Source organism: Cheilinus undulatus, linkage group 2 (assembly GCF_018320785.1).
Source record: "Cheilinus undulatus linkage group 2, ASM1832078v1, whole genome shotgun sequence".
In the NCBI taxonomy this organism is placed as follows: Eukaryota; Metazoa; Chordata; class Actinopteri; order Labriformes; family Labridae; genus Cheilinus; species Cheilinus undulatus.
The window spans coordinates 52177536-52199469 of record NC_054866.1 but is presented as its reverse complement, the minus strand read 5'-3'; the positions used below and the strand labels follow the sequence as shown (position 1 = coordinate 52199469).

Sequence of the window (21934 nt, the reverse complement as noted above, 5' to 3'; positions counted from 1 at the left end):
CCAAAGAGCCAAATTGTTGAAAAATACCTTTGCAAGAGTGGTGAGTGAGTAAGAGTTAGTGGTGAAAAGTGGCAAAAACAGCTTGAAGTAGCAATAGAAATAAGTTAAAAGTGGAAAAAAATGGGTAGTAAGTGGAGAAAATGGGGAGAAAAGTGGAAAAAGGGTCAGAAAGTAGCAAAAATGGTGAGAAGTGACAAAAAAATGAGTAACAGGTAGCAAAAAATGGTCCAAAAGTTACAAAAAGGAGGCAAAATATATGTGTGAAAAGCAACTAAAATGGGCAAAAAGCAGTCAATAGTGGCAAAACTGGGGGAAAAATAGGAAATAAGTGGTATGTAATGGCAAACGGTTGCTTAATTGGATGAAAAGTGGCAAAAAATGTGAAAAAGCACAAAAATGGGGATGTCATAAAGAAGTTGCAAAAATGGGCAATTAAGAGGACACAATTGGTATTTAATGGCAAAATGTTGCTTAAATGGGTGAAAAGTGGCAAAAAAAATGTGAAAAAGGGTAAAAATGGGAATAAAGCTGCAAAAAGAAGTTGCAATTATGGGAAAGAAATAGGAAGCAAGTGGTATTTAAAAGCAAAAGGTAGCTAAAGTGGCAAAAAAAAACTGTGAAAATGGGCATATATGGGGAAAAAGTGGCAAGAAGTGGCAAAAAAAAGTTGCAAAAATGGGCAAAAAATAGGTAAAAATTGGTATTTTATGGCAAAATATAGCTCAAATGGGTGAGAAAAGGCAAAAATTGGTGAAAACAGAAACAGCTCCCTTTTTTCTGTGGTTTTCTTTGGGATTATTATGTAATATTAAGATATAAAAGAGCCACAAATAATCACAAACGTTATCACTGATCTAAAGATCTAAAGTGTTTCAGTACTCAACTCTGTCCTCCAGATGTCGCCGTCTTTCGGCTGCCGGAGCTCAGTGGTGACCCGGAAGTGAACGACACGTCAGGGTCATTTAGTGTCACCGGCTCCGTTATGGCGTGGAGAAGCTGCTCTGTGCTTCTCAGACTGACCGGGGAGGAGGTTTCACGGAGCTCCGTGAGGGGAGGCAGGTCAGTCCCCACAGCCGAAGGGAGACATCTTCTCCCGCGTTAATAAACTGACAGACTCCCGCTGATTGGAGCTAGCTCAGTTAGCCACCAAGGACGGTTAGATATAGTAGGCTAACGTTAGCCCTTTGGCTAATTGAGCTAACCTCTGTTTGTGTTTATAAGCTGATAAGCGTTTGATCTTGGCCCAGTTTGGCCTTGTTGATTTTAATCATTAAATGTGAGAACATTTTAAGGTTATAAATCTGAAGTTGTTAGTTATTGGCTTTGTCACGGGTTAACTGTTTAACATTTTAGCTCTTCTTCCTCCATCAGCTGATAGGAACTTTGACATGCTAATGAAAACACTGAAATAATAGTAGAAATTGACTAAACTAATGATGCATGAGAGTATTTGTAGGCCGATACCACTATCTCATAATTAGCTAATGCTGATGGTTGATACTGATAACTGATTTGTTTTAAATTGTTGTTTTAAAGTTAAGTTTACTTTTGTATTTATGCACATTTATGGGTGAAGGAGGGTTAATATGGATAAAAAACAATTCTGTTCAATATGAGCAATTCTGACTTAACTCTTATTTACTCTTTTTATAACTTTAACTAGAACATTTCCTACAAAGGTATATAATAAATTAACAACTCTCATACTTCTGTTTTAAATAGTTTTCTTTCTTCACTTGATTTGAATTGAGATGACCAGATAGGGGTGTAACATTGGAAACATTTCGGTTCGGTGCGTAAATCGGTTTTGAAGTCATGGTTTGGTACGTTTTCGGTACCCCAATTAAAGTGAATAGATAACGTATTTTTGGTAATTAAATTATATTTAATAAATAGGCTTAACACATTACATTTAAATTGTTAATAATGCTGCAACATCCCTCTTAAAGGTCTTCAATGAATGAAAATATTACAGCTCATCATCAGACTGGGACTGATCCTAGCTAACAGTTCATTTAACAGTCTGGTCAGAAGGTTTGTCTTGTTTTAGTTCTGAGCTGTTAAGTGAAGGCTAACACAAACATTAGCGGATGCCACCCACATCTAGCCTTGATGTGAGCATGTATTTTCTTTGTTGACAAACTTCTTTGTCCATCCAGCAGGTGGCCTTACAGTTTCCAGCAGAGATGCAGCTTTAGAAAAGCTGCTAGGAAACCAGAAACCAAGAAACTGGAGGAGGAGCCGGGACCCCCCCACATTGAGTCCTCTGAGCCCACGGTCCAGCGGCGGACCTCCACCCCCCACATAGCCCATCAGACTCCCCATGGCTCCCCACGAGCCTTCAGCCGGCTTCTCAAACCGTTTGTCTTCACCGTAGGGGTAGGTCGATGCTCACCTGTAGGCTATAGGAGATGACACCATCAGTGACATCATGGACAGGTGCTAACTCCATGTTAGTTTACAGGCTGCTCCTTCGGCTCAGCGGCCATCTGGCAGTACGAGTCCCTCAAGTCCCGAGTGCAGAGCTACTTTGATGAGATCAGAGCTGATTGGCTGGAGAAGCTGCGGCCGCAGAAACGGGGTGACGTCCGCAAAGAGGTGAGGGGGAGGGAACTAGTTACACCTTAAATGATGAAATCCTTTGTCTGATTTTATTGATGTCAGTTATTTCACTGAAGTGATCACATCTTTTATATAAATATGATTTTATTTTGAAAAAGTTTTTATTCTAATTAAAATCCATCTAGCCTTGGAGTTTTGATGGGATTAATCCCAAACAACAGAACAGTATTTCAACACTTTGTGTTCCATTGTCTCAGGGTCTGTTAGATTTTTGAATGTCTTTTCAGTAAGAAGCCTGAAATAAGGTCTGTTGTGAACTCAACCTTTAAAAGTAACTAACCCCTGCATTCAGAGTAATCGGCTGAGGATTATCTGCTCTGGAATTTAAACAAATGCCTTCTGGATAGGGCTGGGAGGGAAGGGGGGTAAGGCATGCCCACAAACTCCTTACCACTGTCCCTTATTAGCCACAACATCATTCAGTCTATGCTGCTTTTGAGATTTGCTTATTAGCCATAATGTCAGAACCATTCAAGGTAGACTTACTAAAGCTACCGGAGTAAGAACCAGAGATATATGAGCATGGAGAAGACACAGTTTTTCATGTAATCTACTTTGTTTTAATGGGATACTTCAACATTTTGGCAAATTCATCCATTGCCATAATTCCTATAGTCTTAGTGATAGGTTAATTACCTTCAGTTGTCAGTGCAAGCTAGTTTTAGATCGCCGCTGCCGAGTTCGGACCTGCTGTGCCAGCTCAATGTAAGCAGATGGTATTCCGGCTTTCCCTCATCAAACTCATCAAATACGCAATCCAACAACTCCAAAACGCTCTCGTGGACAAGTTGTGACCTGTACATTCACCACGCTGGAGGTGGTGAATGTACAGGTTTATTTGTGATCTCGGCCAACACCATTAAGTTACCCACAATCCTAGAGTGTCACACCAGCGTTGCTGAACGACAGAACATATCTTTACTCATGAAACTTCTTCATCTCATCTGGTGCTGCCCCTAGTAGTGAATTTTAGGTTGCTTTCTAACCAAAGATGATTTAAATGGATAATGAAGATAAATGATCATGTAGTAAACACAAGCAAGTCTATAATTGACCATATTTTTAGAAATACACGGTTTATTCAAGGACTCAGGCAACAGCACTCCATTACCCACAATCTTAGAGTGTCACAGGCTTGTCTTAATTGATGGAGCACAAGTTTCGGCTGCTATCAGTGAAGTTAACAGTCAGGGAAAAAGCGGGCGGTAAACATTGTGCTCTGTGGTGACCACAGATGGCGCCACATACATCTGAGAGTACCAGAAAATTATCAGAATGATTCAGTACATGTAGACAGTTGTAACCTTTACAGGGCAGTCCCTATGCACACTTTTAACACACAAAAAAGTAAGATTTGGACCCTAGCTTCTCAAAAGTACTGATAAATCCCCATGTACTGACGTTTTAAAAAGTGGTCTCAGGGTTCAGGTCAGGGCTATTCAATTACAAATTCAACTGGGCCAAATGGAAAAATCAAGAAACGTAGCTGGGCCGGACATGTTCAGCACCCAGTAAGCAGCTGCTAATGTCAAATTTGGAACCAATAAAGATCAATTTGATGAAAAATGTGCACTTTTTATTCATAGTCATAGTGGCAACATGACTAAAGCACACGAAAAAGTGCATAAAAACACAACAACAGAGCTGTTTTTGAACATAACCTGAGGTAGTAGAAATGTTTTTTCACACAAATAAAACCAAAATAGAATGAAAAAATAAAATGAAATTCTGTAAATTATAATTTTGGTCACACCTTACCCAGGCATAAACTGCATAAAAACTAAATTTGAATAGTTGTAGCTACTGTTGAAAAGGACATGTTTTATACTCTGTACTTTGGGGCTTCTTCCGTTGGTCTGAAATACTGTGGGGATTTATGAAAACTTGCGAAACAGGTTGCCCTCTGCATCTCTGGCATGACCACAGACTGGGCCACTTGGGGGTCAGTCCGGGGCCGCATGTGGCCCCCGGGCCACTAAATGAATAGGCATGGTTTAGATACTCTTCAAGTTTTTAGATTTTTTTTCTGTGACATAAAATACATCAGGACATAACCTACTTGTGAATTTGAAGCTTTTTACATCTTATAAAGGGGATTACTGGTAAGTGGCTCACTGCAAACATCAACAAATGTGTAAACTCATCAACGAGTCCACCTTTAACGTGCTGTGTGTTTGAGTTCACACTACTCTGACTCAAACTCTGCTAGAGTTTTCACGCTACAAGTAAAGTCTTTTCTAGAAGAGGTGAGAAAGCCAGAATGAGGCTGGTGGTGACGTTGAAGTCAACTGTGGTGAATTTCCTTTGTAGCTTCACATTAGCTTCTTATTTTTACTGATAGCTTTCATGCTTAGAAATGATGAAAGTAGAGTTAATTTGTGAGATTAGATTATCTTACTGAACATTACATTTAAGTTGCATTTACTTTATTTTTCATCACCTCAGAGCTTCTTTTTCAGCTACAATTTAAAAAAAAAAAAAAAACATAAAAAAAAAACCACCAGCTTTTTGTCAGTTGAATGGTGTGATGCTAACTTTTGCTACGTGTGGTGTGAATATCATTGTGTGAGATCTGATTGGTTGTTTGTTTTTCAGATCAACCAATGGTGGAACAGCTTGAGTGAGGGTCAGAGGACTGTCATAGGTGAGAACATCAACAGACAGAAAAGTAAACAACTTTTACTGTAGATTCCTGCTTGTGTTTGGCTGTTTTCACATTAGGCACCATAGTGATGTAGCGTGCCCGAGTGTTTGCTCACAGTCTGATACTGTAGGTGGTACTTGGTTTTCAAATCTACCAAGAGGAAGAAAGAAGAAGCAGCAACCATCACACCCTCTCATGTCGACATTTGTTTATGCACAGACAGCAGAGTCCATTCTGCTACTGTGGATGTTTTTATTGTTTTGAAGACCCTCCTCCTACTTCCACATTACTGTGATGCTCAGAGGATGAAAAGGGCCTATGCTGCATGGATACGGTAGTTTTTGAAGAGACAGGAGACATTTAGAATTTTGTTTACAGCCCTTCTCATAGACAAGTACCTCATACTTGAACATGGTTGTGTTCACGTCTCCAGCCTACTGTGATCGAGGACGAGTCCTGATTTTAACCTCCTCTTTAAGCTGAGTCAGGCATGGTGGCCAAGTATGCTACACTTGTGTTCATACTGACTAAAGGAACCAGACTTTGGTGCTCCTACCAGATCAGAAACAGCCCCCTGGACACTTCAGATGTCTCTAAACACATAAACTATTTCACTTTAAGATTAAAATTAATATCACTCCTATGAACTCAAAGTTTCTCATCAAGACGCTGCTATCTGCTTGTGTTTTTCCTTTTTTTCCCCCAGGGATCATTGCTGCTAACGCCATTGTGTTCTGCTGCTGGAGGATACCATCACTGCAGCGCTCCATGATCAAATACTTCACAGCGGACCCCGCCTCCAGTGAGTCTGTCCAATCAAAAAATTCCCTCTGGGCTTAGCTCAGATACTAATATCCCACCCTCCCTTAAAGAGTGTCAATCACTCTACAACAGAAGCGATCTATATGACTGTAGCGGTCTTTCGCTCATAAAAGAAGAAAACAATTCTGAATTGGATTATGGATAAGAAATATGTATGGATGTATCGAGAGGAGGACAGTATGGCTGTCCTTCAGATAGAACTTAAGGTATGCATGTGATAACATAAAGAAAATATAATGGACACATTAGTTCCTCTGAGGGAGAAAAAGTAGGGACTATTGTAAATGATGATGCACAGATAAGGAGCAAATGCTCTTCTGCAGTGTTAATTTTGTTAGTAATAACTCTGATGAAAAATGTTTGTTAAAGACCATTTTTTAGACAAGGAAGACGAGACGAGGACGGGTTAAAAAGAGATTAGTAATGATAAAAACTCAGACAAAAAGTAGATTACTTTTTGTTACCCTAAAAATATAAATCCAAACTTGAAATCGTCATTAAAATTGGCAGGGCAAATGCTAATTAGCAGGCAAAAGGAGGCGACGCATCGTTACATTATGATGTGTTTAATGATGGCTCAGACTTCTGACAATTCAAGGAGGATGAAATAAACTTTTTATGATGTGTTCAAAGTCACATGGAGAAAATGGGATTTTAGTTTATAGCAAGAAATCTGTATAAATGCGTTCCTTTAAGGTAGAAATGTTTATGTAATTAGTGAAAATGAGTTCATTTAAAAACATATTGTCCAATTTTTCCCCTCTAAATGCACCAATATTCCTATTAATATCACTAATATTATCAATGAAGAGTTTGATAACTGAGGTGCATTAATAAGAGTGCCATTATCAGTAAAAATCAATGATTCTCCTCCCGAAGGTCTGTTATCCAATGTATGTTAGTATTTTCATCAGTTTATTTCAGATTGTCTCATGTAAGCTATTGATTGTACTAATGAGTGCTCATCTGATTTCTACAATTTGGCTGTTTTTTTTAGAGAGAAAATATGATATGACTAAAAGTAAAGACTAAAATGTAAAGACTTTCTATTGACTAAAACTAAATTTAAACTATGAAGGGTGAACAGGACTAAAATGTGACTAAAACTAAAACTGTTTTTGTCGAAAGACTAAAACTAACAACAGCTGCCAAAATTAACACTGCACTCCTGTCATGAGGCAACAGGATTCATGTGGTTGTTGCCAGGTCAGGGTGTCAGACTAGACGATGATGTAGGGAAATTTCTGACAGGCTAATCTTGTCAAGTCCTGGTCATGGGGCGTCTTGGATGCGTTGTTGATTATGTCACACTACACCGCGTTCCACATTATTATGCAAATGACATTTTTCTCTCATTTTCCTAAATATAATAAAAATTACAGTCAGAATATTTTTCAAGTCATCAGCTGTTAGAGCTTAATTCAAATGTTTTTGAAAAAACTTTATAATGATAACATTATTAATTAAAAATAAAAACCTCAAAATGCACTCTTCCACATTAGTAAGCAGGCCACGGGCTTCAGCAATATGGGAAAGAAAAAGGATCTCTGCTGCTGAGAAGTGTCAAATACTGTAATGCCATGGACAAGGAATGAAAACATTAGATATTTCATGAACAATTAATCGTGATCATGGTACTGTGAAGAAATTTGTGGCTGATTCAGAGCACAGATGGGTTCGTGCAGATAAAAGCATAATGAGGGAGGTTTCTGCCAGACAAATTCATCAGATTAAAAAAGCAGCTGCTAAAATGCCATTACAAAGCAGCAAACAGGTATTTGAAGCTGCTGGTGCCTCTGGAGTCCCACCAACCTCAAGGTGTAGGATCCTCCAGAGGCTTGCAGTTGTGCATAAACCTACTATTCAGCCACCCCTAACCAATGCTCACAAGCAGAAACGGTTGCAGTGGGCCCAGAAATACATGAAGATTCATTTTCAAACAGTCCTGTTGACTGATGAGTGCTGTGCAACCCTGGATGGTCCAGATGGAGGAGTAGTGGATGCTTGGTGGATGGCCACCATGTCCCAACAAGGCTGTGATGTCAGCAAGGAGGGGGTGGAGTCATGTTTTGGGCCAGAATCATGGGGAGAGAGCTGGCAGGCCCCTTTAGGGTCTCTGAAGGTGTGAAAATGACCACGGCAAAGTATATAGAGTTTCTGACTGACCACTTTCTTCCATGGTACAAAAAGAAGAACCATGCCTTGGGTAGCAAAATTTTCTTCATGCATGACAATGCACCATCTCATGCTGCAAAGAATACCTCTGTGTCATTGGCTGCTATGGGCATAAAAGGAGAGAAACTCATGGTGTGGCCCCCATCCTCCCCTGACCTCAACCCTACTGAGAACCTTTGGAGCATCCTCAAGCTAAAGATCTATGAGGGTGGGAGGCAGTTCACATCAAAACAGCAGCTCTGGGAGGATATTCTGACATCCTGCAAAGAAATTCAAGCAGAAACTCTCCAAAACTCACAAGTCCAATGGATGCAAGAATAGTGAAGGTGATATCAAAGAAGAGCTCCTATGTTAACATGGAACTTGGCCTGTTAAGATGTTTTTGATTGAAATAGCTTTGATTTCAGTAAATATGACCTCCTAATGCTGCAGATTCAACAAATGAAAAATATTCTTTCATTTGCATTAATATTAGGGAAAATAAGAGAAAAATGTCATTTGCATAATAATGTGAAACGTGGTGTACAAGACAATTTGACGTTCCTAATGCTCACAATCAGCCAGAGTTTTGATGATGAACTGGCTGAATTTGTGTAGTCAGAGCTGGTCTTAAGACCTGAAATTTCAGCAGACCAACCATACGGTAAAATAATGTCTATCTGATGTATCAAGGCATCTAATGACGACACATTGTGTTTAATAGCTGTGTAAATAGTCCAGCAGTGTTCAATTAACACATCTGGTTTATGGGAACGTCCACTGATATTGATCAAAGATTAAATAAAGTAGTCTTTGTAAATTTATTTCTTTTTGGTCAAATTCTGATCATATCTGACACTTGAACTGTTTATATGAAATAATATAGAGTTGAGAGCTGTACTGTGGGAATTTGTCATGTTAGGAATAAAATGAAAGTGTGAAAACTGAATTAGATTAAGTTAGAAAGCTGAGGTTCATTGATTTTGTTTTCAGTAGTTGAAGTAAACACAGGTATCTTACTTCAAAACCATAAATATCACATCTGTTAACAAGTCCCACTTCTTTCCATTTCACTAAAAACAATAGAATTAATAAAAAAATGAGTTATAACCTTGTTTTCTGTCATCCTGCAGAGACCCTGTGCTCTCCAATGCTCCTCTCTTCCTTCAGCCACTTCTCCTTCTTCCACATGGCCGCCAACATGTACGTCCTCTGGAGCTTCTCCAGCAGCGCCGTCTCCATGCTGGGCAGGGAACAGTTCATGGCCGTCTACCTGTCCGCAGGTGCTGTATCGTAACACACCAGACTCTACAACACAGCAGTACCAGATTAGCAGTACAGAACACTAAACACTTTTTGGCTGCATACAGATCCAAGTAAACATGACAAACAGATCAATTATCCATAAAAGGGAGCTTTGTTAACATTTAATACATTTTTACTGCTCTAAACAGACATATCTGTTATTTTTATGTTTGATAGGGCAGAAAAGTACCGGTGTTACTAAAGAAAAAACAGATATACTACTCATATTTTCAGTCCAACCTCAAGAAAGGAAAAGGAACCTGCTGTTTACATGTTACTCTCATGTTGGACTCAGCTGTTTTTGAGTGAACTCGTTGTTCTCCTGTAATCTCTGGTCTCCATTCTGCCCTTCAGATTCACTTTATTTAATAAACATGAAAAATATTTGTCACTTTATAAAGACATTGAAAATATTTCTCTAAAAATTATATATATTGCCCATTCCTTAGACCAGTGCTGTGTTAGTTGTAGAGGGATTTATTTTAAGATCATCCTTCATGGTGATGCATATAAAGTATTTTTCTGTGCAGAGTAAAAGTAAAAAAATGAATCTGATTTATTTTTGTTGATTTGGTGTCCTCTTGTTTGCTCAGGGGTCATCTCTTCGTTTGTCAGTTACGTGTGTAAAATGGCCACGGGGAGGTTCGGTCCGTCTCTGGGAGCCGTAAGTAACAAACAAATTTTTTATTTAACTGAAATAAAATACACATCCAGATTCAGAAAAGCTGGGATGCTGTGAAAAATAAATGTGAAATTTATGTTTGAAACCCTGAAACCAGCACAGAGACAACATATCTGATGTTAAACTCAGAAATTTTGATTTTTGTAGGAAAAAAATCATGTCAAATTTAAAAGGTGTTTAACAGTGAATCTAAAAGAAGTCTGACATTATCTGCTGTAGCTCTTCATTTCCAGTAAAGTCTTTTGTGTGATATATTTTCAGAAACATGTAGAATATCCTCAGTGGCGTGCATGACTGGAGTACAGCACATATAATTTATATACTACCATCTTCTGGTTGAAAGGTGGTACTGCATGGCAGACATTGTCACACAGTCTGCAGCAGCAACCAGCGCAAACTAGTGCTGCACAATGGGGGTGTAACGGTTCATACCTCAATTTTGGAACATGATGTCCCAGATTTATAGTTCAAGTCTCCCCTCTCTCATTAATATTATTTTTTTAAACGAACATTGCAGCTTATAGTTTGTTCCATCTACTGTTATTTAAAATTCTCAACAATAGTTGGTATGGCCTGTAATATATAAAACATGAAAAAGAGACAGAACTATGGTGCTCCCTGACTGGTGAGCAACAGGGCTGAACGATTTTGGTCAGTAATCTTGTTGCGATTTTTTTCCCCAGTATTGCAATTTGTTATGCGATGATTATTCCCAAATTTCTTTTATTCCTTAACAAAGGCTGGACAATTCTTTAAAAGTGTCTTATTCTGATGATTTTTACTCATATTGCAAATTGGATATGAATTATTGAGTTGTGAATTATCACTGTCATTATCAATTATCAATATATTATCATTGAAGGGTTTGTGTCATTCTTATATTTAATAAGAACAATGTACAAAAAAAGAAGGTAGGATTTTTTTTGTAGACTATTCTAAAAATATGTCACCAGAACGACTACATATGTCATGCACTACATCTCTGCTGAAAAAAAAAGTTTAAAACCTTTATTTTGACACAGATTTCAGGTAAAAGAAATGTTGCACCTCTGGCGATTTGAAAATTGCAGCAGGCCAAATTGCGATTTAATCTAATTTTAGATTAATTGCCCAGCCCCAGTGAGCAACAAGTGTAGGAAGCAGTTTCTTGTAAATCTCAGGCAAGGAAAATAGCACTCTCAAAGAGCCTGAAGTGGTGGGTTAACACAAAAATCCCTGCAGGTTTAACCAAGAATTTACTGATAATTATGTGTTTGTCAAACTTTATATTTACTAATTATGGATGACAGGTGGGTTTCTGTAAAAATGGGTCAAACATAAGTCATTCCTGATAAAACTGTTGAAATATTGATCGTTTTTGGGGTTGATTTAATTAATCTTAATAGCTATAGGGATATAAGGACAAAAGATGCCATAAAAACAATAGATTTCCTGACTTTAATAGGCATTTGGGGGCCGGATGGGAGGCTTTAGAGCATTTGGGCTGTCAGTTGATGATCACTGGTGTTTAGTTTTTAAAATGTATTAGTGATATTTTCAACCCTCTCTGCTTTCACATCTGGAGGCTTTTTAAAAGCAGAGAGGGAGAAGGAGCAGGCGGGTCTCACTTATCTTGGAGCGGGAGCAAACTTTTCTTCTTCGTGTTTTTTGTTTACCTGCTTCTTCTCTTCTTTGTTGGTTGTTTAATAGCAGTTAGCAAACACTTACAAACATTACTGCCACTTAGATTTGCTTTTTTTCCTCTTTTATTTTTAATTGTTAGGACGTGGTTGTCGTGTGACTACATGCACCATCTGTTACCTCCCTGCTGCACAATTGAATTGTTATGTCAGGCTGAGTAATTTCAGAAAAAGCTGTAATTATTTTTAAATTAAGTAGTAGTTGACAGGTTTACAAAAATGCCTGCAGAGAGGCCTTTAAATTTACAATAGTGTCACTATTACACTTTGTAGAAGCACCTTTATTTCCAAAAAAGGAAAAACTTTAAGTTTTTGGAACTCATTAAAGGGGGACTGTGTGATATTTAGCCTGCTAGCATTTAGTGGAACACACATGCACAGATTTTGCAGTACTGGGGAAACCATTCAAGAAATCAACAAACTGATGAAAATAGATCACATTAATGTCAGCTGTATTGTTAAAATCTATAAAAATGATGATTTCTATTTATATTGGAGAACTTGAAACAACATGTTTGAGGCTCACATGATCATGATCGTAACGTTTGATGTTTCTCTGTTTTCAGTCCGGCGCCATCATGACCATCCTCGCTGCTGTCTGCACAAAAATGCCCGAAGCAAAACTAGGCATCATCTTCCTCCCCATGTTCACCTTCACCGCCAGCAATGTAAGACCCGCTACACCTGATCCACCTACCTGTGTGTGTCCTCCCACTCATCCTGTAACTTCTCTCTCTCTTCAGGCGCTGAAGGCCATTGTTGCCATGGATACCGCAGGCCTGGTGCTGGGATGGAAGTTCTTTGACCACGCTGCTCATTTAGGAGGAGCCTTGTTTGGAATGTGGGTGACTGAATAATTTTCCTTTTAAAGAATAAGATTCAGGATTGCTGTTCTATTGGTGTAGAAGACAAATGCTTAGTCAGCTTTAATGTTTATCTAAAAGTTGTCTGAGTCTTAAATAGACGTACACACTACCCAACACAACTGAATATTTGAGATTTGCAAGCAGCCAGTATGCTGGGATACAAACTCCAATTCCAAAAAACTTGGGACATAATGTAAAATATGAGTAAAAACAGACCACTTTGATATGCAAATCCTTTTGCACCTACAGCACAATGACAATGTTCAAACTAATAAACTTCATTGGGTTTTTTTTTATTAATATATACACACATTCTGAATTTGATGTCTGCAACATGTTCCAAAAAAGCTAGGATAGGAGCAAGACAAGACTTGAAAAGTTTTGAAATGCTCCAAAAACACCTGGAACATTCTTCAGGTAAGTTGGCTTATTGGTAACAGGTGATGGTACCATGATTAGTTGTAAAAGGAGCACTCTTGAAAGGCTTTGCTGTTCATAATCAGTGATGTTGGGTGTGTGGGGGGGTGTTAGTGGCCATGGCATGGGTCACTTGCACACCTGTGAAAGCTCCATTAATACTGAGAGGTACAGACAGGTGTTGGAGCAACATGCTTCCATCTAGACGTCTTTTCCGGGATGCCCCCTTTCAGTGAGACAATGCCAAGGCACATGAGTTACAACAGCATGGCTTCACTGGAAAAGAAGGTGTGGCCTAGACTGGCTTGCTGTAGTCCCAACCTGTCTCCTGTTGAAAATGTACGGAGCATTATGAAGCACAAAATAAGATAGCAGAGACCCAGCAGATCAAGAGGAAGAATTCCACACTCCAGACTTCAACAATCAGTGTCCTCAGATGCTTACAGAGTTGTTAGAAGAAAAGTTAACGGAACACAATGATGACTTTGCCCTGTCCCTACATTTCTGGAAAGTATTGCAAGCATCATATTCAGAATGTGTCCATTTCCAGTAAAAACCATAAATTTTTACCAGATATTAAATGTATTTGTGCTGTATTCAGTTGAATGTAGTTTAAAAATATTTGCAAATCACAGTTCATGTTATACTCAGTGTGCCAACCTTTTTAATTTGGGGTTTGTAGATTGCATGCTTCTTTTTCATGCATTTAAATGATTACTGGTGGATGTTGTCCACAGTTCCACTGACATCTGTTGTCTGTGCTTTTGCAGTTGGTACGTCCTCTTTGGTCATGAGTTGATCTGGAAAAATCGAGAACCTTTTGTAAAACTTTGGCACGACCTGAGGACAGGAGGAGGGCCAGGCAGGGGAGGTAACGGAGGAGGAGCCGTGTAGGACCCTTAACCGCTGGGGCTGATGGGAAAAAACTACTCTGTAGAGATGTATAAAATGTACAGAGGTGCAGAGAACTGAAAGAAGCTGCACTGCTCATCTTCCTCGGGACCTGAGGAGGTGGATCAGAATTCATAATACCTGTTAATATTTATAAAAATGAGAATGAATGAGTTAAAAGTTGGTTGTTTTGTCTGCTTTTGTTCACGTTTTACTTTCCAGGAGGATGTCTTCACTTTTTCATGGAAATTAAAACTTTTATTATTTGATTGTGCTTCAGTTCAATGCTGAGTCAATAAAAAGTCCAAAATAATTTCTTAAAAGGCAACATTTTTTAAATAAAACACTAAATAACTCAAAATTACTAAAAGCTTCAGTGGTAGATTACTTAAGTCAGTAGCAGTGAGCAATGGCTGCAGCCTCCTGAGGAATCTGGAGTAGAAGATGCTCTTTAATACCTGATTATTCATCTTAAAGCTGGCTGCATCCTGCATACCAGTGAGACCAGTGTGTGTCAACTGTCAGGCCTAATGTGACTGAAAATTACCAGATTGGTTGTGAATTTCTAGCAGCAGACAACAGACTGAGAGCTAGATTAACGTATTATATCTAATAGATGCTCAAACTCCATACTGTGCCACCAAAAGACCAAAGCAGCTGCAGAGAAACTGGACTTTAAAGTTGGGATTATTTTAATATTAGTCACAGTCAAGCTGCTTAGCACATAAAATGTACTTTTCCTACAGTAGCTATAAAAATATAAATGAATGATTTATACTACTTTCATTGGTGTATTTTTTACCTACAACTAACCTAATCATTGATATCAAATATCAATTTTTAATGACTTTAACCCTTTGGAAGCTATGTTTTTGTCATGATGCCACCATGTTTTTTCCAATGAAAAAAAATAAATTATTTTTAATGTCCTACATTCAAAGTAAATTTTTGTGTTTAATTATAACAGCCTGGGATTTGTCAATGATTAGCAGCAGCATTGATTATTATGCATTATTATTTTTTGTGCAATGTAAAATACTGACTCTCAAGCTGCTAAGCACCAAAAAATGCACTTTTTATTCGTCAGGTATAAGAAATGATATAGATTCATATTTTTTATTCTACTTTCACTAATATATTTCTTTCACCTATAACAGACCGAATTGATTGATATAAAAAATTCATATAATTTTTAAAAAAGATTTTAATCCTGTAATTGCAAGTTTTTGGTCATGATGTCACAATGTTTGTCAGGAAAAAAAAAAAACAAAAAAAACAGAAAAAACAGAAAAATGAATTATTTTCAATATCCTACATGCAAAGTAATTTTTTTTGGAGTTGCATTATTACAGCCTGGGATATGTAAATGATTGGCAGAAACATTGTTTTTTAAAATGTATTTATTTTGGGGATTTTTATGCCTTTATTGATATCAATCAATCAATCAATCTTTATTGTCATTGCACAAGTACAATGAAATTGAGGTAGCAACTCTCTGATCTCCTGCAAAAATTAAAGTTAAAGTGCAGAGTATAGGTAGAAGAAAGACAACTATAAGTTAAAAAAAAGGCAATAAGAAATATAAGAGAAATATATAATATAAAATGTTTAAAAACCAGTAAAAACAGGATTGTAAGTGTTCAGGATTGTGCAGAATTTAGTGCAATGACGGCTCTGGGGTAAAAACTGTTTTCAGTCTGTTTGTTTTGGCTTTGATAGTCCTGAAGCGCCTCCCTGAGGGCAACAGTTCAAACAGATGGTGACCAGGGTGGGATGGGTCTCTGAGGATGCTGTGGGCTCTCCTTAGGCAGTGTGTGTTGTATATGTCCTCTAAAGATGGAGATAGCGAGGACAGTGGACAGAATCAGAAACAGGGATGAGAGCGCTTGGGAGAGACATGCAGGAAAGCGCCACAGACCAGATCTGAACCTAGACAGACTGCATACATGAGGCACGTTGTAAACCACCTGCGCCCCAGCAGTAATTTTTATGCATTATTATTTTGTGCAATGTCAAATACTGACACTCGAGCTGCTGGGCACAAAAGTGCTTTTCATACGGTAGCTTTAGAAATAATATACATTACTATTTTATTTTACTATGATTTAGCTATTTTTTCACCTATAATAGACTTAATTATTGATATTGAATATTTATGATTTTTTAAATTTATGATTTTAACCCTTTACATTTTTTTTTTTTTTTTGTTGAATTATTACAGCCTGCGATATGTCAATGATTAGCAGCAGCATTGAATCATAAGCATTATTAATTTTTTCTTTTTTAGCATGTTTTTTCTCCATATGCCAATTATGGGCATAAGGATGCCCTCTGGTGGAGAGTAGTATAAATGATCAACTCCAAGCAAAAGCCCAGATTAACACCCAGATATAATAAATTGCATGTATTGTGCGCTAATGGAAGTGAGATCAAAAACTGTAGTTTGAATGGGTTTCAATGGGGTATTTTTTGCTCTTAACAGCTCCAGTGTGACTTTCGCTTGTTAACAGTGTATTTTAGACTAACTGTAGTAGCTCAGCTGGAAATAACAAGATCAAATAAAAGTAATCTTGCCAGAATTCACGCCACATAAACACAGCCATAATTATCAAAAAATGAAGAATAAAAAATACATAAAATGTTCACAGCCTCCCCTAAGGGTTTGACTGAAAACACCCCTCAGTTAATGATGAATGTTCAGTGTAGGACAGTAATCTGTAAGTGTCTGACAACAAACACAGCAGGATGAGCTAGACTACCATATTTTATCTAATAGATGCTCATAAACTGTGCCACCATAAGACCAGAACAGCTGCAGAGAAACTGCACATTATGGAGACTGCTGCTTATAAACTAGACATTTACACCAGACGTTTTCCTCGGGGCAAACTATCAAAACTTCCACCAAATGTCTTTTTTTTTTTTATTTGAAATGTCATTGAAATCCCATGATTGGGATTTTAAAATCAAGACCATAAAAAGTCTTATTTTTACCAGTGAGTGGCTTTAAATTTTAGAGAATATCTTTGACTAAAATGTGTCTCCATCCAGTCTCTGTTTTCCACCCTTTGATTTGATTTTAATCTTTTTTTAAGTAAATTCTTTTTACATATGTTCTGATGAATATCACTATTCTTTATACTGATAGAAAAAGGCATTAATTGTGCCTGAAATCATCAAATATAGTTTTGTATAACCAAAATCTCTCTGTCCTGTATCAGTTGACCTTCTATTAACGCTGCATTAAACCAGATCGTTCAGCTCTGTCCAGTGTACCCAGAAATCTCACGCTTGTCATTTTAGACCGCACATAAAATGGTATGAATTTTTCTCAGCTCAGGACTTTAAAACGCCTTTAATTCTATTGTTAAAGTGTGTAAGAACCCAGATGTAGGTCATTGGTTTCAAACTTGTGGTTCAGGCACCCCGGGCACCTCTCAAGGAGAGGCGTGAAGCTCCGTTTCCTTTGTGGTTTTCAAAATTAGATTTGTACATATTAGCTACAATAATGATAACAGGTTGCAGGAATAGTTTAAATCAAGTCCTTTGGTGAGAACAAGATTGTGCCGGCCTGTTCTCATGGGAAAATAAGAAGGAAAACAGTAAGAATTGTTGTCAATGTTTGCTAAAATGCAGCAGGTTTTCCTGATGGCTCCAAAGGAAACTACTGATGGTTGTGGAGGTGTTCCACAAGGTTCCCTTCTGGGTCCCTCTTCAGACCAGTATTTTCTTTCAGAGGGACTCTGTTCAAGTTTATTCAAAAAACAAAAAAAAGAAGAAAAGGATGTTTAGGATTTTTAAATCTGTTTCTACTCATTTTGGGTAGAAAAGTTGGTTTTGCCCTCAGAGATTTGCAGGATAATTTTCATGATTCTGGTTTCTTTAACCTCCTGAGACCTGAGCTTTTGTTTGGAAAGCGTTTAGTTTCTCCCACTTATTTTGGATAAGTAGCGTCTGATAAGTTAAAAAAAAAAAAAAAATCAACCCTGTCTTTGAACAGGAATTTCTTGGAAATTTTCCTTTCCAATATCCAAACAAATTCCCTCAAATTTCAGAGAAACTGCCAGAAATTTCTGTGAAAATTATCCCAAAATGTCTTTAAATAGTCCAGAAATCCCTCAGTGAAACTTTATCACAAAGCCCAAACATTAGAATAAAAAGTCCCCCAAAAATTCCATGCAAAGTTCAAAAAAATTTCAAGCAAATTCCTCCCTAAATTTTCTTTGCAAATGCTAAACAAACAATTACAAATACAGTCTCCAAAATTCCATGAAAATGACAGAAACATCCAGACAAATTCACTGAAATTTCCATGAAAATATAAAAGGACAACTTATACTCACAAATTCTTATTCCAATTTAAAAATGTTAAAATCAAATACATTTTCCAAATTCCTACAAAAATGAATAAATAAGTTTCCCCAAATCATTCTCAATATGCAAACATATCCCCCAAATCTCCATGAAAATACCTGATAATTTCCCAGCAAATTCTCCAAAATACCCTAACAGCAAATTATCAAGCAGATTAGTTAAACTTCAACAGACATTCAACACAATGATCTCAGCATTTCCAACAGCAGCAGAAGCCAAAATGTAATGTCCTCATATGCAGGGTCTTAAAGGGAGAGTCAAACTCCTATTTCTTGGTTAAGGATACTCCAAAAAAAAAAAAAAAACAGTATGTTTAGTTTTCTACATTAAAGGAACGTTATGTTGAAGTTTTGGATTGAAATGCAACAGTAATTAATAAATGACTGCTCCTGTGTTATTTATATTTTTGGTTTGTATATAAAATAATTTGAAAAAACAACAACAGCAAATGTCCCCAAGAGCTCTTAAACAGGATCGTCATCCTCCATCATCATCAGGCTTTGTCTGCTCTGGGACTTTGTCACGCCGGGGTTTTAGGCTCCTTCTCTGACTGACAGGCGCTCAGGATGTTGCAGAGCGATCTGTCGCTGGTGGTCACATCATGAATCTTTGGTCTGAAAAATAATAAAAAACCTCAGCTTGTGTTCTTCACTGAATAGGATAGAACTTAAGAACATTTTAAGTTTGTATGACCACATTTGTTTTTCTTTTAGTTCCTCAGAAGTCCAGATTTAAACCGTTTGATGAGACTGACCTGCAGACGTGGAGTCAGTTCAGTAAACAGTCCAGAGTCCACAAACGTCAGAGACAAACACAGCGAGTTTCTGATCTGTGAGCAGCTGATAAAAACACTGTAACTACTCTCAGTAGAGCGACAGAGTCCTGAAGAGAAGGCTGGATAAAGCCAGAGAACATGCAGGAACATATGCAGCAGATTCTTCACAACCACAACAGCAGGCCTGGGCTGTTCAAAGGTTTAATCCTGGTTAAAGGATCCTGATTTGGAGATCCACTTTTTAAATCAGGGATTAGATGATTTGTTCCTGCATTTAATAAACCTGATCCAGATTCAGACATTTAAATGTCCAGTGTGGTTCTTTGTTCCTCCTTTTAATAAAGAAATGTTCAGATCTGAGCAATTTATCTATGGTAAACCTATAGTATAAAAGGGACTTTTTAAAAATGTAAACCCCTTTATTAAAACAGAACAACCTTTTTATCATGGTAACAGTGTGGACGGAGCGCTGAACTATAAGGAAACTAATATCAGACTTAATAGCTCGGCCATGATGTGTACAAATGTCAGGATGTCAGAAAATAAATAAAAGGAACTGAGACCATTTTTTTTTTTTAAATAAAGTGAATAATTGCAAAGAGACAAAAAATGGTTAAAACAGAGAAAGACTGGGTTAATATTGTTTAAAAAATGGCATAAATGAGTTACAAACTGTTATTTTCGTCAACTAAAACTATGACTAAAAATGCTTGTCGACAGCCTTTTAAAAAAAAAAAAAAAACTAGACTACGACTAACAAAAATAGATCTGTGATGACTAAAACTGACAAAAAAAAAGTTTAGTTTTCATTAAGATGACTGAAACTAAAAAGCATTTAATCTAAAGACTAAAACTGAGACTAAAATTAAAAGTAGCTGCCAAAATTAACACTTGTTAAAAGTGATGGAAATGAGCAAGAAGTGGCAAAAAAAATGACAAGAGATGGGCAAAGAGCAGCAAAAATTGGTTAAAGGCAGCAAAAGCTAGCAAAAATGTTTAAAAAGCTGCTAAAGTAGTCAAAAGATTTTAGAGAAATGGACACAAGTGGTTAGGAAAGTGGCAGAAAATGTGATAAAGTGGCAAAAACTAAAATAGAAAAAGTGGCAAAAATGGGCTTAAATTGGTTAAAGGCAGCAAAACTTGCAAAAATGTAAAAAATTAAAAAAGCAGCGAAAGTATGCAAAAAAGATGCGAGGTGTTGCAGAAATGAGCAAAAAAAAGCAAAAGTTGTTTAAAAAAGTGTCAATGGGTGAAAACGTAATAAAAGTTGCAATAAAGTTTTTTTCTAAAAAGAGGTAAAAAAGATACGTGGCAAAAGCTGGCAAAAATGTACAAAAAACTAACCTGACACACCTGATGGATTGTTTCACACATCCATCAGGTAAACCACTCGTACACAGAGTTTGGGAAAGGGCAGAGCCTTTGAAAAAAACTTGGAGTGTGATTGGATGAATGTTCTGTCTGTCACATCTTTACAGGCCAACCAGAGCAACAAAACATGTGACGTGGCCACGAAAGAGGAGTAAACTCCACAGAGAACTACATAACATGAACCATGGCGACTGTAGACATGTCAGTACATGACTTCTGTTGTTTTTGAAAACAACTCACTGCTGTTCTTTGTTCTTCTTTAATGAAGAAATGTCATCAAGTCTGATAAAACTGGCTCTTTAACAGCATCCATGCTAATGTCTTCCGCCATAATTGCACTGGCCTCTTGTTGCTGCTTGCTTATGTCATGACTCCACCACGCCCGAAAGTACTGCCCCTGGTCTAACCGGGCCCAAACGGTTCAGATGGGAGCGTTGCAAGATGGATTTACCAGTGAGGAACATAGAAACAGGCGTATCCATCTGCTTTGCAAGGTTTAAAAAAAAAAAAAAAAAAAAAAAAAAAACCTTTGTAGGCAAAAAGATGTTGCAGAACTGGGCAAAAAAGTGTTTTTTAAAATGTGGCAGTAAAGGGTGAAGAAGGGCTAAAATGGGATAAAAGTGTCAAAAAATGTCAAAAAGCAGCAAATATCAGTTAAAGGCAAAAAGTGGTTTAAAAAAGTGTCATAAATGGGCAAAATGTGGCAAAAATGGGATAAAAGTGGCAACAAAGTTTTTTGTGTGGCAAAGAAGATCAACAGTGGTAAATAAAACTGTATAAAAAGTAGATAAAAAGATGTTGCAGAAATTAGCAAAAAGTGGCAAAAAAGGACAATAAAAGAGGAGAAAATGCGCAAATACTGTCAAAAAGTGGTTTAAAAAGTGGAAAAAAAATAGGGCAAAAATGGGATAGAGTAACAAAAAATTGGCAAATTGGTATAAAACAGCAAAAATAGTTAAAAGTGTCCAAAAGATGTGGCAATACTGGATGGAAAAAGTTGTGAAAGTGGCGATACCTGTTTGTATTTATTTATTGATATCATCAATAAATCAAAAATGGGGCGGGCCATTCTCTGGATTTTTCAGGGGCCACTTCTGTGGGCAGGCCAGCTCATGAGTACAGTCTCTTTATTTAATAGCCCCACCTCAGCTTGTACACAATGACACATGGATAACACAACAACTCAGAGATGCAGAATCACATCCAATCCACAACAAATGCAAAGATGCAAAAAACTACCATAAAGATGAAAATTTACACAAATAATAAGAAAAAAGGTGAGAAAAAGTGACTGAAGAGACACAGGACAGCAAAATGGGTACACAAAAAGAA

General features: G+C 37.4%; 1 protein-coding gene across 2 annotated transcripts; it reads left to right on the top strand.

Moving 5' to 3' along the window:
* Positions 1 to 970: 970 nt before the first annotated feature.
* Positions 971 to 15016, top strand: LOC121517548 (presenilins-associated rhomboid-like protein, mitochondrial). 2 transcript variants are annotated; one of them, XM_041799417.1, is made up of 10 exons: positions 971 to 1059; positions 2163 to 2379; positions 2458 to 2598; positions 5218 to 5266; positions 5973 to 6068; positions 9376 to 9525; positions 10141 to 10211; positions 12475 to 12576; positions 12652 to 12749; positions 13962 to 15016. In XM_041799417.1, the coding sequence occupies exons 1-10, from the start codon at positions 983 to 985 to the stop codon at positions 14083 to 14085; spliced, it is 1125 nt and encodes a 374-aa protein (XP_041655351.1). In that variant the 5' UTR covers positions 971 to 982; the 3' UTR covers positions 14086 to 15016. The 2 variants fall into 2 exon arrangements, with proteins under 2 accessions (XP_041655351.1, XP_041655342.1); XM_041799408.1 differs by having other exon boundaries at positions 2160 to 2379.
* The last annotated feature ends 6918 nt before the right edge of the window (positions 15017 to 21934 follow it).

Excerpts from the sequence above, each read along its gene's own strand:
- LOC121517548 (XM_041799408.1), top strand. The coding sequence starts at position 983 with ATGGCGTGGAGAAGCTGCTCTGTGCTTCTCAGACTGACCGGGGAGGAG. Across the intron at positions 2,380-2,457 it reads CGTTTGTCTTCACCGTAGGG|TTTACAGGCTGCTCCTTCGG; the intron begins GTAGGTCGATGC and ends ACTCCATGTTAG. Across the intron at positions 12,750-13,961 it reads GGAGGAGCCTTGTTTGGAAT|TTGGTACGTCCTCTTTGGTC; the intron begins GTGGGTGACTGA and ends GTGCTTTTGCAG.